Here is a 14,843-nt window from a genome sequence, read left to right on the forward strand (position 1 = left end):
TACTCATAAAAAAGGACTTATGATAGGGATTTTAGATGTGTTTAGCTAGGATCCACGTGTTCTCGTCATCTTTTTAGTGAACTAAACTTATTTATGTCAAAATAAATTTATTTTTATCTAATATTATCATTTAAAGGTATGTCAAAAAACCACTCATCAACTAAAAGCTTAAGTTGATGTTTGAGTTTTCATGTTATATACTCTAACACGCCCCTTCACATGAGAGCTTTTTGGGCTAGAAGTGTGGATGCAGCACATGCCCTCCCCATACCTGATGTGAAATATTTTACTTGAATTTGAGGCACCAAGATATGTTATATTGTTATATACTCTAACACACCCCGTCACACGAGAGTCCAATAAGCTAGAAGTGTGGATGCGGATAGGTGTTGAATGTTTAGAATATGTTATATATTTTAACAAATACTCTTATTTCACTTTAATGATGGGTGGTTGAGATTTGAATCTGTGACCTCTTGTCAAATCAGGTTCTAATACTATATCAAGGGACCAACTCAATCAAAAACTTAAACTGATGGTTAAGACTTCAGAATATGTTATATATTCTAAAAATGTTGGATAAAGGATTTCTATTTAGTTTTGCCAAAGTTTTAAATGAAAATCAATTTGTGCTTTAGTATAAAAAAATGTGGTTTTGTTAAGGTCACAATTACGTTATGATAATGCATGCGATATTTTGCACTTCAATTTGCAACAAAAATGTGGTTCAAAATAACTTTACATGCATGAAATTAAGTCTTCAATTATTATAGTATGTAATAATTTTACATGCATGACAGCATGATATATACATGCTAATATCTGAAAAAAAAATTAAAACATGGACTCCAATACTAAGACCTCATTCTTAATCAGTAGATTAAGTCTTCATTGGCTAAGTAACATTTTACATATATGTGTTTGCTAAATCCATTTATCTACTCCATAGAGCACAAAAGGCATCTCCATCACCGTATCACAATCCTATGCAATCGTATACTTTTTGTTTTTATGGCGACCCATGGTACAAATTATCATCTCCATCATCATGTCGCAATTCCATCGCAATCTTATAGTATAGATTTTTGAGCTTACTGCGATCTGTAGTGCAAACATCATCTCCATTATTGTATTATCACAATCTTATTGCAATCATTTAGTATAGATTTTTGAGCTTACTGCGATTTATAGTGCAAAATATCATCTCCATCAATATATCACAATGTTCTAACATTTTTGAGCTTACTGTGAACTATGTTGCAAAATATCGTCTCCATCACCGCCGTATGACTTTCTTATGCAATCATATAGTGTAAGTTTTGAGCTTACAACAATCAATATATAAGCCAAAACAACCCTAAAACCATCACATTATAAAGTCTTCAGGATGACTAGTTACCACAGCCATGACCAAAATCATATTTTTGCACTATAATCTAGTCTTCCGAACTATGTTGACCATCCGAACTTTGACTTGAATTTGAATCAATTATTGTAGTTAATGCAACAATTGGTATCACAACATGAGGACAAAACCCAACTTGAGAGACTTGATTTACACCTTTTTGTTCCTTATTAACACAAAATTTTGCTGATTTTTTTGCAAAATCATTAGAACAATCCTTCTTAAAATGTGCTAATGTAGCAAGATCATAGGCATATGTTGCAATTTTCTCAGTACAATCAACAATATCAATGAGTAATGAAGCTAGGGTTGCAATTGGTATAATTTGTAGTAAATCAGAGTGTTGATTGTATAATGAGTGTGATTTTAGGTATGTCTTTAGGGTTTTTACTGCTGCTTTTGAACTTACAATATGAGGATTTACTGATGAAGATGGATACTTCATTTCTCTTAGGCATGATCCTAATTTTACAAGTGTTTTGCTTGATTCCAAACTTATTTTATTGCATATATCTCTGAATTCTTCTTGGGATTTTTGTAATTTCTGCAACAAAATTGAGCAAATTCAATTCTTAGATTTTCTACAAGGAAATTAAAGGTAAAGGTATCATACAAATAGGATTTTGTTTGATTTGTGTTCGGAGTCAGGTCAGGATCAAAGCAAAATTAGATAATAATAATAATAATAATAATAATAATAATAATAATAATAGTAATTGTGTTTATTAGAGGCTCCTTAATTTAATTAGGAGATTTCATACAATTAAACACCTTGGTTAAAAATAATTAATCCAAATTTAGTTCATTTATTAAACATTTATTAAACATGCATAAGTTATAAGCTCTAACCTTAGTCTAACTGATCATTAATTTCTTAAAATACATATCATTATTGGATAGGTGAGAGAAGTGGAGGATGAGGTGATCAAAATCAAACTGAATGACTTTATCTGAAAAAAATAATACTTACTCATATTGAGATATAATTTTAAACTAATTTGTTGCTTAGCCCATTTATTGTTGATTATCAAATTTTTTTTACCGAAATTAATTAATTACATTTTCACAAAAAAGTAATTCATTATAAAAGGAATATGTTTGATTTTTTCTTTAAATTATATTATTTTAATAATAAATTTTTTTATTGGATGTTTATATATAAATTAGTTAAAGTATGTTATGTTCAACTTCAAAATTTCCACCTTATCTTAATTTATTTAACTATCAATTCAATTAATTTATTTTGTCAATATTCAATCTCATTCATTTAAATTGAGTTATCAAGTCGGATCAGTTTATAAAAAAAAAAAAAAAAGTTAAGAAAACATATTGTTGATGATGATGCATCAATGCATGGTGGTAGCATACCTGTGCGTCATCATGGTTGAAATAAGCATTGAGAGCATCAATTCTGTAAGCACATTGCCTGATAAGACTTCCTAACTTAACATACTCATTCCATGGATGATGGTATCGAAATTGCCCATGTCTTGGTTCCCATCTTGCAAAATTTGCCTGAAACATTCATAATTAAACTTCTTTTTTTTTTATTGATCATTCATTCAAGCTATATAACCTCTATATATATTATACTCCCTCTTATTCAGCTTATATGTCCCATTTCTTTTTATGGTCAAGTCACCTTAATTGTCCCATTTCTATTTTTGATATGGATTTTCGACTTTTATTCCCTTAGTAGCTTTATACTATTTTCAATTATACCCTCCATTACCCATACTAATTTTTCTCCCTTACATTAAAAACCCATAATACCACTCTCTTTCCTACCCTTAGAGTTCCACTTTTAACTCTCCTTAAAATTCGTAAAAAGTCAAATGGGACTATTAAGGTGAATAGGAGGTAGTATATAAAAAGATGTTGTTAAAACACCATAAGTTGGTATATAGGTACATATTTGTGATATATTTTTAATGGCAGTCTTAACTTAAAAAACACGTATAACCCTTTTATCAAGATACTTCCTCCGTTTCATAATACTTGCTACATTTTCTATTTTTGGCAATTTCATATTACTTGCTACATTTCCGTTTTTAGTAAATAAAACAATCATTTAAACTTCTATCTACCCCTATTTTTATCCTACTCTATACTCTATACTCTATAATAAAATATATACTATACTCTATAAAGTAACCTAACAACCTATTTTTCCTTTTTCTTTTTCAATTAACAATAATAAAATACTATACTCTATAAAGTAAACAATCAGCTACAGTGTAGGTCAATCACTTTTCTTAATTCCCGTGCCCATGCAAATATAGCAACAATTATGGAACAGAGGAAGCATATAACTATTTTTTACTATTATACCCCTATGTATTATATGTATTATATTTTTATATTCTTTTAAAGAATATGCCAAGTATTTACCATGCTTTCTTCTGAAGATTTGGAATTTAGAACACTTTTATAGGTTTGAAAATAAGATGATTTATTCTCAGCCTTAGAATTAGTTTCAGCCTCTGATTTATTCAAGTATGCAGCTCCAAATCCTGCAAAAATATTTCCCAATCACATCAATGCCTTAGCATAAATATACAACAAAGTATCATTATATTTAGCAAAGTAGTTATTTAAATAACGTTTAGTGATTCTTATAATTATTTTCATAATTTTACTATCTGTACATTCTAAAAAAAAGATGGTTAAAATTGTTATATAATTTTTTTCTTTATTTTATCACAAATTATATTCTCGTCTTTTTTACCGAACAATACTAATTTACATAGCTAATCAGACACTTAAATACTCAAAAGATACAATTGTACATCTTATTTAAGTAACCACTATTTAAACAACTAACTGCTAACGTCATAACTATCTTGCATCAAATGGACCCAAATATCTTTCTAAGTCCTTTTTATTCTATAGCTTCTCGCAATTTTAAGACCTAAAAATAAGTATAATAAATCTAATTCAAAATTAATAAAACCTTAATTTAGAAATCTGTAAAATCATAAACGCCTTCCACATACCCAAAACCACTATAAATCACATTAGTTTACTTAAGATAAGCAAATTAAGTAGCTTATTAATTGTATCACATAATTAGTTACTAATAATTACCTTGTAAGAAATGGCCAAGTTTCTCCACATTATGGGCAATTGATTCATGCAATTCAGCACCAGCCCATACTGGGAATAAACATATGTTTATAAGCAAACTTGCAGATCCACCAATGGCGATTGTTGATAATCTTTTGTGGGCTAATTCCAGGATTTCATCAGCTCTATACCCAGATATTGATATGAAACTAAATGTTAATATGAATATCAGGAATCCATAATCATATCTCGCCTTTATTTTTGGAAAGAATCTCATAAATGTTGATGCCGCAGCTGCATTTCAATCAAATTTTTAACATTAATTAATTATTAGTTCAAACTTAATCCAATAATATAGAATATAGTTAAATGGTTAATGGATTGTTAATTAGTGCATGTTGTTAGAGTATATAATATATTGTAGAGCTTCAACCATTAACTTAAATTTTTAGTTGAGTTTATTCCTTAAAATGATATCAGAAACCAGTGTTACAAGAAATCATGGGTTCAAATCTCAACCACCCCTCATTTAAAGTGGAATCCAGGGCATATGTTGCATCCACAGTTCTAGCCCAAAGGGCACTCGTGTGAAGGGCATATTAAAGTATTTAACATATCATGAGGCCTCAATCATTAGTTTAAACTTTTTGTTGAGTTAATTCCTTAACACACGTCTTATTTACATACACGTAATATATATATATATATATATATATATATATATATATATATATATATATATATATATATATATATGTGTGTGTGCGCGCGTAAAATAAATATATACATATATATATATATATATATATATATATATATATATATATATATATATATATATATATATATATATATATATATAAAGGTTTACAAGAGCTTTACCAAATATGAAGACAAGAAATCCAATTAGAAGTGGTTCACCAATCTTGCCACAAAGACTAGCCAAATGATGAGCACCAACTCCTAATCCACCTGCTATTAATGTTGCCATTGCTCTATTTAACCCTTTTCCTAATGTTGCCCCTGCATAACAAAATCAAATTCAATTAATTATCTTTATTTATATATATATATATATATATATATATATATATATTTATATATATAAAAAACATATTATGGTGCTTCAACAAAAAGTTAAAACTAATTGAAGTATCACAATTATGTAATATATCCAACTTAATTATCAGTTTAAGTATTCTGTTAAAATATTTCCTTAACATGGTATTAGAACCAGCGTAAAAAGAGATGACGAGTTTGAATTTCAACCACGTCTCATTTAAAGTGGAACATTCAATGCCAAATATAAAGAAAGCTTATGCTGCATCTACACTTCTAGACCAAATGACTCACGTGTAAAAGAGCGTGTTAAAAGTATATCACATATTTTAGAGCTTTATCTATAGCTCAAGCTTTGAGTTAAGTGGGTTCCTTGAGGATTAAAAAAATAATGAAGATTATATAAACTTACCAACTGTAAACTCAAAAACAACAATTACTGTCATAACAGCCCACATAGCAGAAACTCCAAAGCTATTATAAAGAGGTTGAAAATAGTAAAACATAGATACAATAGTTATAGCTAATGCAACTTTAAAGGAATGAATAACCCTTCTTGGATCATCCATTGCTATATTTTTCGTCGTTTTCGCAATCGCGACTACATTCGAGATTAATTTCTTGGGCAAATGATGAAGCCAATGCTCATTAGAAGTAGTAAATCCCATTAATGGTTTTGTTTAATAAAAGCTTAGGTTTTTTGTAGTTTTTATGTAATGAAAGAATTAAAATGGGTAGTAATGTCAAATATGACTTGAAATGTCTAAAGTATGCATATTTATAGGGATGGAAAAGTATTTTTCAAAGGGAGAAAAGAAAAGAGAAATTAATGTGTCTTTTTGAATGGATTGTACAATGCAAGTACAGGAGAATTCTATTCATGGTTTTTTATTGTCACTTTCTGCGGTTTGCTTTTAGTTGTTTTTTTTTTTTATGGTTGGTTGTTAAGTAAAGTAGGATGTTTGTCACCTTTTTTTGGTTTATCTATAACCCATATTAAATACTTGATACCTTTATTGTTCTTATTTTGCATTATTTTTCATTTTAGTCTATTTTACTGATTTTATATTTTTTTTCTTTCTTGTCGATGGTTTATTAAATAATATCCTTCATCCTTTTTATTTAGTATTAATTTTCATTTTATTCTGTTTCATTGATGTTACAATTTTTTCTTTTATTGTTAATGATTTCATTCTTGATCCTTCTTTTGATTCCATCCACAAATTTACTTTTTTTTTTTATTATAACAACTTATTTTATCATTTACTAGTATTTTTTTTTATCTTATTCTTCAACTTAATTTTCATTTTTACTAATTTTATTAAAAAGCACATACTATTAATTGAGGGGACATAGTGAATGCTTTTTTGTTTGAAATAACCTATATTCCTCTATTATAAACTTATGCGTAAAATTTTGAGCAATAAAATTCAATTACCAATAGTTTTTAAGATAGAGTGTATAAAATATTATTAAGTTTCAACTATTAGTTTAAAGTTTTAGTTGAATTAGCATATTTAATATTATGACATGATATAAAAAACCAATAATAGATGATTATGAGTTCGAATCTCATTCATTCCTCATTTCAAGTTAAATATATAACATCATATATAAAGAAAGTATGTGTTGCATCACACTTTTAGTTCAAAGAATTCTCGCCTTAGAAAATACGATAGAATATATAAAAATTATCTTGGATGGTGCTTAAAAAAAAAAGTTCCTCAAGTGGAATCGGTTGATGGCCAACTTCATAGGGCTACTTCATGTGTTGATTGATTGATCTCATACTTCTTAAACTCATGAACTCCATAAAAAAAAAAGTTACAAACGATAGAGTTAGAGTTAGGGATAACTAGGGTTTAAGGTTATGTTTGTATAAGCTTTAAAGAAAATATCCATAAACTTAATGATCGTGCTTATTTTCATGATATTGCAATGACTATTACAAATGAATGAATCCCTGTGAATTTAAGTCAAATGCAAATTATATGTTTTTAAAGAAAATGCGGAAAATAAAGAGAGAAATTGAATTATGTAATGATATGTTTGGCAATTTAAATTTCATTTCCAAATGTTGAATTGGGCAAAATACTATATTTGGTAAATCTTGAATTTGGAAATGTGGAATTTGGTCAATTCCATAGAATTGCAATAACAATGTAAAATTTTTTCAAGTATCAAAATTTGCAAATTCCAAATATATAGGTGTCATTTACAATTCTTGAATTTGAATATTAAAGTTAAATTTCATATTTTCAAATGAATACTATATTGCCAAACACGGTGTAAATGATATTTAGAGGGAATTGAAATGTATGAATAAGATTAAGAGAATGAGTTAGGATTCTAAAGATATGATGCAAAATTAGTAGAACATCCCAAAATAAAAAATAATGTAAATTGAGAGTGACGGATGGAGTAAGTAAGATTTATTTTTAATGTCTTGAGCCGAGGGATCACTCTTTGACCGCTCCTATATTGGTATGAGTTGTCGTCTTTTTCCCCTCTCCAGGTCCTGATCATATATAGTTTTCCTATGAGCGAGATGTATTGGGTATGATGATGATGATATGATATTATGATTTAAAATATATGCATGTAATACTTCAAGTTTTCGTCTATCCTGAAAATATGTAAGATCTCTTATTAAGATGGAACAAAATCTTATCAAAATATCCATGAGATCTCTTATTAGATTCCTAAGTTTGTTCTTCTTATTTATATATATATATATATATATATATATATATATATATATATATATATATATATATATATATATATATATGTATATATATATATATATATATATATGTATATATATATATATATATATATATATATATATATATATATATATGTATATATATATATATATATGTGTATATATATATATATATATATATATATATATATATATATATATATATATATGTGTATATATATATATATATATATATATATATATATATATATATATATATATATATATATATATATATACATATATATATATATATATATATATATATATATATATATATATACAAATATATATATATATATATATATATATATATATATATATATATTATATTATATTTTAATTTTATATAACTAAATTGAGTATAAAATAATGAAAATAAAGAGGAAAATTACCTATAAGAAGACTGGGGTCACATTCTTCTGCTAAAATTTTATTGAAAGACATAAATTTTATCTGATAAGGTAGTACTACTAAATCGTGACATACTTTTAAGGAAATATACTTTGCGAAATAAATTTTATATTCATGTTCTGAAACCTTATAATCACTCTTGTTTTTGTAAATTTTAAAGTTGCTCAAGGAATATGATTTTCCCTCCATTATTTGAGATCCATAAGTTTCATAATTGTAGTAAGCAATGGAGGCTTGAATTGTAACACTCTTAGATTGGAAAAAAAAATATAACAGACATTGATTAATACAATATTATAGCAGTAATTAGTGAGAGTAAACCTTTTAAATTGGTTGATAAATTTCATAATTTTTTTTGTTAAATGACAAAATAATTTACCTCATCATCCATCTAGATCATGTGTAACACAATTCCTTTACCTTGTCCCTTACCCATATCTTCCATTGATTTTCATGTATATGACTTTAGCCTTAATTTCGAACAAAACCTTTGATTCTTTAATCTCAGAAAGTTTTTTAAACGGTAAACTCATTTTTGCATCAACTAATAAATATTGCTTTGTAATTTGACCAATATTTTAAGTGATATCTAATATTATCAAGTAATCATACAAAACTATAAAGGACTGGAAAATTCCAAATGGCGCTTTTTTAGAGCTTTGCCAAATGGAGTATTTTTACAGGTTAAATGTGATTGTGTAACATTTAAAAAGAATTTATTACATTACTTATGATTTTAAGTATCATCATACAATACTATAAAAAGACTGAAAAAATTCTTAATTGTCAAATGGAGCATTTTTGCATGTTAAAAAAGAATTATTACATTAAGTATGATTTTAAGTATTAAAGGTAACCTTTCAGAAAGATTTAACTAGATCAAATATGTAAAAAGTTTAAATTAATTAAAATATTTTTGAAAACTTTACATAGCGATGTATGATTTGGTGACAACTATTTTGCAAATAATATTTTGGTTATAAAATATAAACAATTTTATATAATCATGCATATCTTTTATAATATGAACTATTATCTAAGATCTTTATCATGTATTTTAATTTGGATGAGAATGAGTAAGTTATTGGATTTTATGGATAATAATTTTGTAAGCATGTTAATTTCAACACAAATTTTTTCCAAAATTGTCAATTTAAAAAAAAATTAATTTTGGGTAAAATATATAATCAATAATTATTTATTCAATCAAGTAACTATGTATGAGGTAAATTTTCAATAATATACCAATCTTTTCATGATCCGCTAAAATTAAATTCACATATTATTTATTTTTAAATAAATCTACCTAAGAGCTATGCTTACGAAAATTAAACTATACCCTATTATTTATAACTATTTTTAAAACTTCTTTGTAAGTCAACAATTAAGAATAAATAATAGTTGGTTTTATTTTCAACAAGTACACGAGTTTATAACCTTTTTCAAAGTTTTTTTATAAGTCAAGAATTAAAAATAAATAATAGTTGGGTTTATTTTTAACAGTTATATCGAATAGGTGAGTTTATATAAAAATAAATAATAGTTAGGTTTATCATCTGCGAATTGAGCAAAGATTAATTTATTGTTACAATTTTCCTACTATTATGTTGTTAACAAAACTTATATCAATCATTACATTTTATTTATATTATAATTTGATAACTATAAATGCAATTGCATCTTTTTTTTAAATTTATATTTATATGTATTTCCGAGCCAACAAACTTCGTGCATATTGCACGAGTTTGTATACTAGTGAGTGTATATTTATAGTGGTATAAGCTTTTAATGTTGTATCAATTATTAATACTAAATGTTGGTATGTATAAGAATTATTTTTATATTGCTATAATAATAATAATCATCAATGTAGAAATATATCATTGGGAAGAGAAAAACAATTAAAATAATGGGAAGGAGTTAGAGGAGTGCTTCAAAGGATAGTTCTAACACTTTCTCCGTTCTGAAATACTCGCTACATTTCTATTATTGATACTATTCATCATTCAAGTTTATTTTATATATTGCGGCTAATGTGTAAGAAAAAATATAGTCAAGTGGGATCTTGTTTGAATCGTCTAATCACATATTTTCATAATATGAACTTTTATAATTTTTAGACGTATATAATTCAATATATAATTGATCAAAATAACGCATTGGATTGCGTAAAAAGTTAAATGTAACAAATATAGTGGAACGGAGGAAATATTAAGGGTGAAAAAGACATTTAGACTTGCACTAAAGTAAACAAACTATTCCAATTTCAAATACCATGAAATGGCAAATCATCAAAAGGTTAGTAGTGTTTTACTTTAACACTAATTGAGGTAATTAAAAATAAAAGAGACATTTACACTTGCACTAAAGAAACTATTCCAATTCCAAATACCATGGAATAACAAATTGTCAAAAGGTTAATAGTGTTTTACTTTAAGACTAACAGAGGTAATTAAATTATGTAACAATACAAAGGGTAGTAAATTAAGTAGATGACACAAATACTTAGATGAAATGATAAATAGCACAATTGATTCATGAAGTGACAAATGGCAAAACAATTGTATCATGAAGTGATAAATTGACAAATGGCAAAATAATTGATTCCTAAAGCGATAAATGGCAAAAATGTTTATCAATTAGTAGATTGTATGATGATGATGTATACTTATACTAAATCTACAACTTGAAAAGAAATTGTGATGGGTCTTAATATTTTGATCATTTTGAACAAAATCAAGAACATATCCTCATAAAATTATTATATCTGAACAGGCTGCTAGTTAATGAAAAAGAGGGTACAATTCTTCAAAAATGAAGCATTCCTATAGTCCCTATATACATACCAATTGAATGTAGTTGGTCGATGTAACAACACAATAAATTAAAGGGCTGTTTGGTTGGATGTAATAATTAAAGGAAAAGGGAATAAACAGACCTAATTCTCTTTGTTGTTGTGTGTTTGCCACTTTCTATCATTCTCTTTCCCCTTTTTTATTTTTGTGTTTATCCAAAAGTATTCCACACTCATTCCCCACCCTCTCCAAAGACTTTTCCATTCCCATTCCCCACTTCATTACCCATCACTTAAAATTTGAACTTTGATTTATGGGTATTGTTATAATTCGTCACTCTTTTCATTTTATCGCCACTCTCTAATTAAATTATGAATTTGCTCCTGAACTTAAAAAAATCACGAATTTGCCATTGGACTTAATAACACTATTATCAACTAAATTAATAAAAAAATATTAATAAAAAATTAAAAATTAATTAACAACTAAATTTTAATTAATATATTATTATTATATTAAAAAATAATTAAACATTCAAATGAATTATTTAAATTCAAAACTAATTATTATAATAACATTATCATAATATAATATTATATAAAAATAAAATAATTTATTACAACATTTATTTAAATAACAATAACTTAAAAAATAAATTAAATAAACAAAAAAATTTCATAATTCGAAATTAAAAAAAAATTAAAAAAAATACCAGTTACACAAAAAGTGCGACAGTACCTAGGTCGAGTCGCACAAAAAGTGCGACTCGACCTAGGTACAGTCGCACTTTTAGTGCGACTGGTAATTTTTTTTTTTTAAAAAAAATTGTTATTAATTTTATTTATATTATTATTGCTATTATTATTATTATTATTGTTGTTGTTGTTGTTGTTGTTGTTGTTGTTATTATTATTATTATTTGTAATCAATGGAGCTAGAAAGATATTATTTAGAGTTATGTTTTTTTTTCATATTACAGGAAAAGATGATACAGGTTAATGATATTTTTTAAAAAAATAAATTTTTCAAGTTTATTATATAATAACTAGTTATTTTTGGAAAAAATATAAAATAATTTAAAAACTCATAATTTGATTCCTTAACTTGAACCAAATAGTCACAAAGAGAATCAATGAGCAGTTCATTTCGTTTCCTGAATACAGCTAAACGACTAGGCTAAATTAGGGGAATCCATTCCTTTCTCCTTCATTTTCTTTCCTCTTTCCATTTCGATTCCCTTGTACGAACCAAACGACCCCTAATTAACTAATTTGAGAATCATTGAATCAAGACATAGTTGAAACAAACGAGGATAAAATCTATCATAAATTTTTAGTTTCTGTTTATTTTGTTTCTTTTTTTTTTGACAATTCTTTTTCGGTTTTTCTAACCTATACACCTGATGTATGCATAATTTCATATAACAAAATAGGTAAATTTATTGAAATCGAATTGATATATTCTCTAATGATTTGTTATGTTTGTGAATTTTAGAGAATATTACAAATCATATTTCACCAAATTTACTAATTTTGTAAACTTAACTTATGCTTCTGGTATATAGATTAGAAAAACCGATAAAAAAATTAACTAACCAAAATAAATTTAAATTGATGTAAATTAATTACGTGAATTGTAAATTGTAAATTGATACTCTATGTAAGACCCTTTATTTGCTAAATTATTTGCACATATTTTTTTGGTTCAAAGATAAGGATGGAGAATCTCCTATATAATAATGAGAAAATAATGAGAGAAATAATTTTTTATTCAGGTGGTAAGAATATCAAAGGATGAAAGGAAAAAAATGTTAAACAACAAACTCAACTAATAATTCTCGTCGGACAGCTTACACGCAGCCAACCGTAGTTAGCTAGCTAGTTGACGTAACATGCATGGTGAGTAAAACCATGCAGAAATTGAAATATTCTCATGCTAAATTTGTACATACGTTATGCTACTTGCTACTTGCTACTTGCTACTTGCTAGCAAGCTTGGATCTGAACCCATCCTTATGTACGCACATTCCCAAGTGAATATAATTAAAGTTGAAAAAGCTCAATATTCTGCTTATTGAATCATATTCTCTAACTTCCAACTATATTTTTTTTTTGGAGTTTAATCCTATCAATAACGTCTAGTCTAAAAATTTGAATTATCTTTACTATACTTATGTTAGGAATTAGAGTATAAAACATATTTTAAGATCTCGACAAAGCTTTATTATATGTTGTATTCACTTTGATAAAGTTGCATGATGCACGTTATGAATTATTATAATTTTTTTAAAAAAATTGAATTTAAGCGGAAATAAGGTAAAATTTTTGAATATTCAAGTAAAACAAAATTTGAAAAGGCAATTTGGATTTTGAATAGGTGCAAACCTTTTTGGTGGACTCCCTCCTACTTTTAATATTCGTGTCCAATTCAAATGAGACAAGTAAAAAGAATAGAAGGGAGTACTATATAACTAATAATAGACTTATAAAACAAATAATAATACTAATACTACACCAATAAGACTAATATTATGCTAATACAACTACAAATAAACTAATACGAGTAATAATACACTGATACGACTAATAATACAATGATACAACTAATATTATACTAATGATACATTAATACGACTAATAATGCACTAATACAACTAATAATAATAATAATAATAATAATAATAATAATAATAATAATAATAAAAATTAGACGACTAATATGAGTAGTGATATACTATACAACTAATACTATACTAATGAACACTAAAACGACTACTGATAATAATAGTAATACTAATAATAATATTATTAATAATAATAATAAATACGACTAATTAAACTAATAATAAACTAATACGAGTAATAATGCATTAATACGATTAATAATAATAAATCAGACGACTAATACGAGTAATAATATACTAATTATATAATAATACAACTAATATTATACTAATGATACACTAAAGCGATTAATAATAATAATACTAATACTAATAATAATAATAATAATAATTATGTCTAATTACACTAAACAACTACTATGACTAATTACATACTAATAATATATTAGTACTACACTAATACGACTTTTTTTTGAGTAAACACTAATACGACTAATGCACTAATACGATTAATACGACTAAATAACTAATAAAGTAATAGTAATGCATTAATAATAATAATAATAATAATAATAATAATAATAATAATAATAATAATAATAATAATAATACAATAAGTGGTAGGAGTGTTATTATATTATAAGTTCAATAACATAGCTTAGAATATCACTAATCAACACTTAGCCTACTGGTTGGAGCATGAATGTAATATAT

General features: G+C 25.8%; 1 protein-coding gene across 1 annotated transcript; it reads right to left on the bottom strand.

The window, feature by feature from the left end:
- Nucleotides 1-1,436: 1,436 nt before the first annotated feature.
- Nucleotides 1,437-6,198, bottom strand: LOC130805397 (aluminum-activated malate transporter 2-like). Its single transcript, XM_057670169.1, has 6 exons — nucleotides 5,943-6,198; nucleotides 5,354-5,494; nucleotides 4,493-4,765; nucleotides 3,797-3,918; nucleotides 2,774-2,920; nucleotides 1,437-1,949 (listed from the first exon to the last, which is right to left on the bottom strand). Exons 1-6 carry the CDS (start codon nucleotides 6,196-6,198, stop codon nucleotides 1,437-1,439), a joined length of 1,452 nt encoding a protein of 483 aa, XP_057526152.1.
- Nucleotides 6,199-14,843: the final 8,645 nt, after the last annotated feature.

The sequence above is a fragment of the Amaranthus tricolor genome, chromosome 2, assembly GCF_026212465.1.
Source record: "Amaranthus tricolor cultivar Red isolate AtriRed21 chromosome 2, ASM2621246v1, whole genome shotgun sequence".
NCBI classification, from domain to species: Eukaryota; Viridiplantae; Streptophyta; class Magnoliopsida; order Caryophyllales; family Amaranthaceae; genus Amaranthus; species Amaranthus tricolor.

Bases quoted from the DNA above. Each gene is read 5' to 3' on its own strand.
- LOC130805397 (XM_057670169.1), bottom strand. From the start codon at position 6,198: ATGGGATTTACTACTTCTAATGAGCATTGGCTTCATCATTTGCCCAAG. The intron at 5,495-5,942 runs GTAAGTTTATAT...TTTGTTATGCAG, and splicing joins TGTTTTTGAGTTTACAGTTG to GGGCAACATTAGGAAAAGGG. The intron at 1,950-2,773 runs GTATGCTACCAC...ATTTTGTTGCAG, and splicing joins TCAACCATGATGACGCACAG to AAATTACAAAAATCCCAAGA.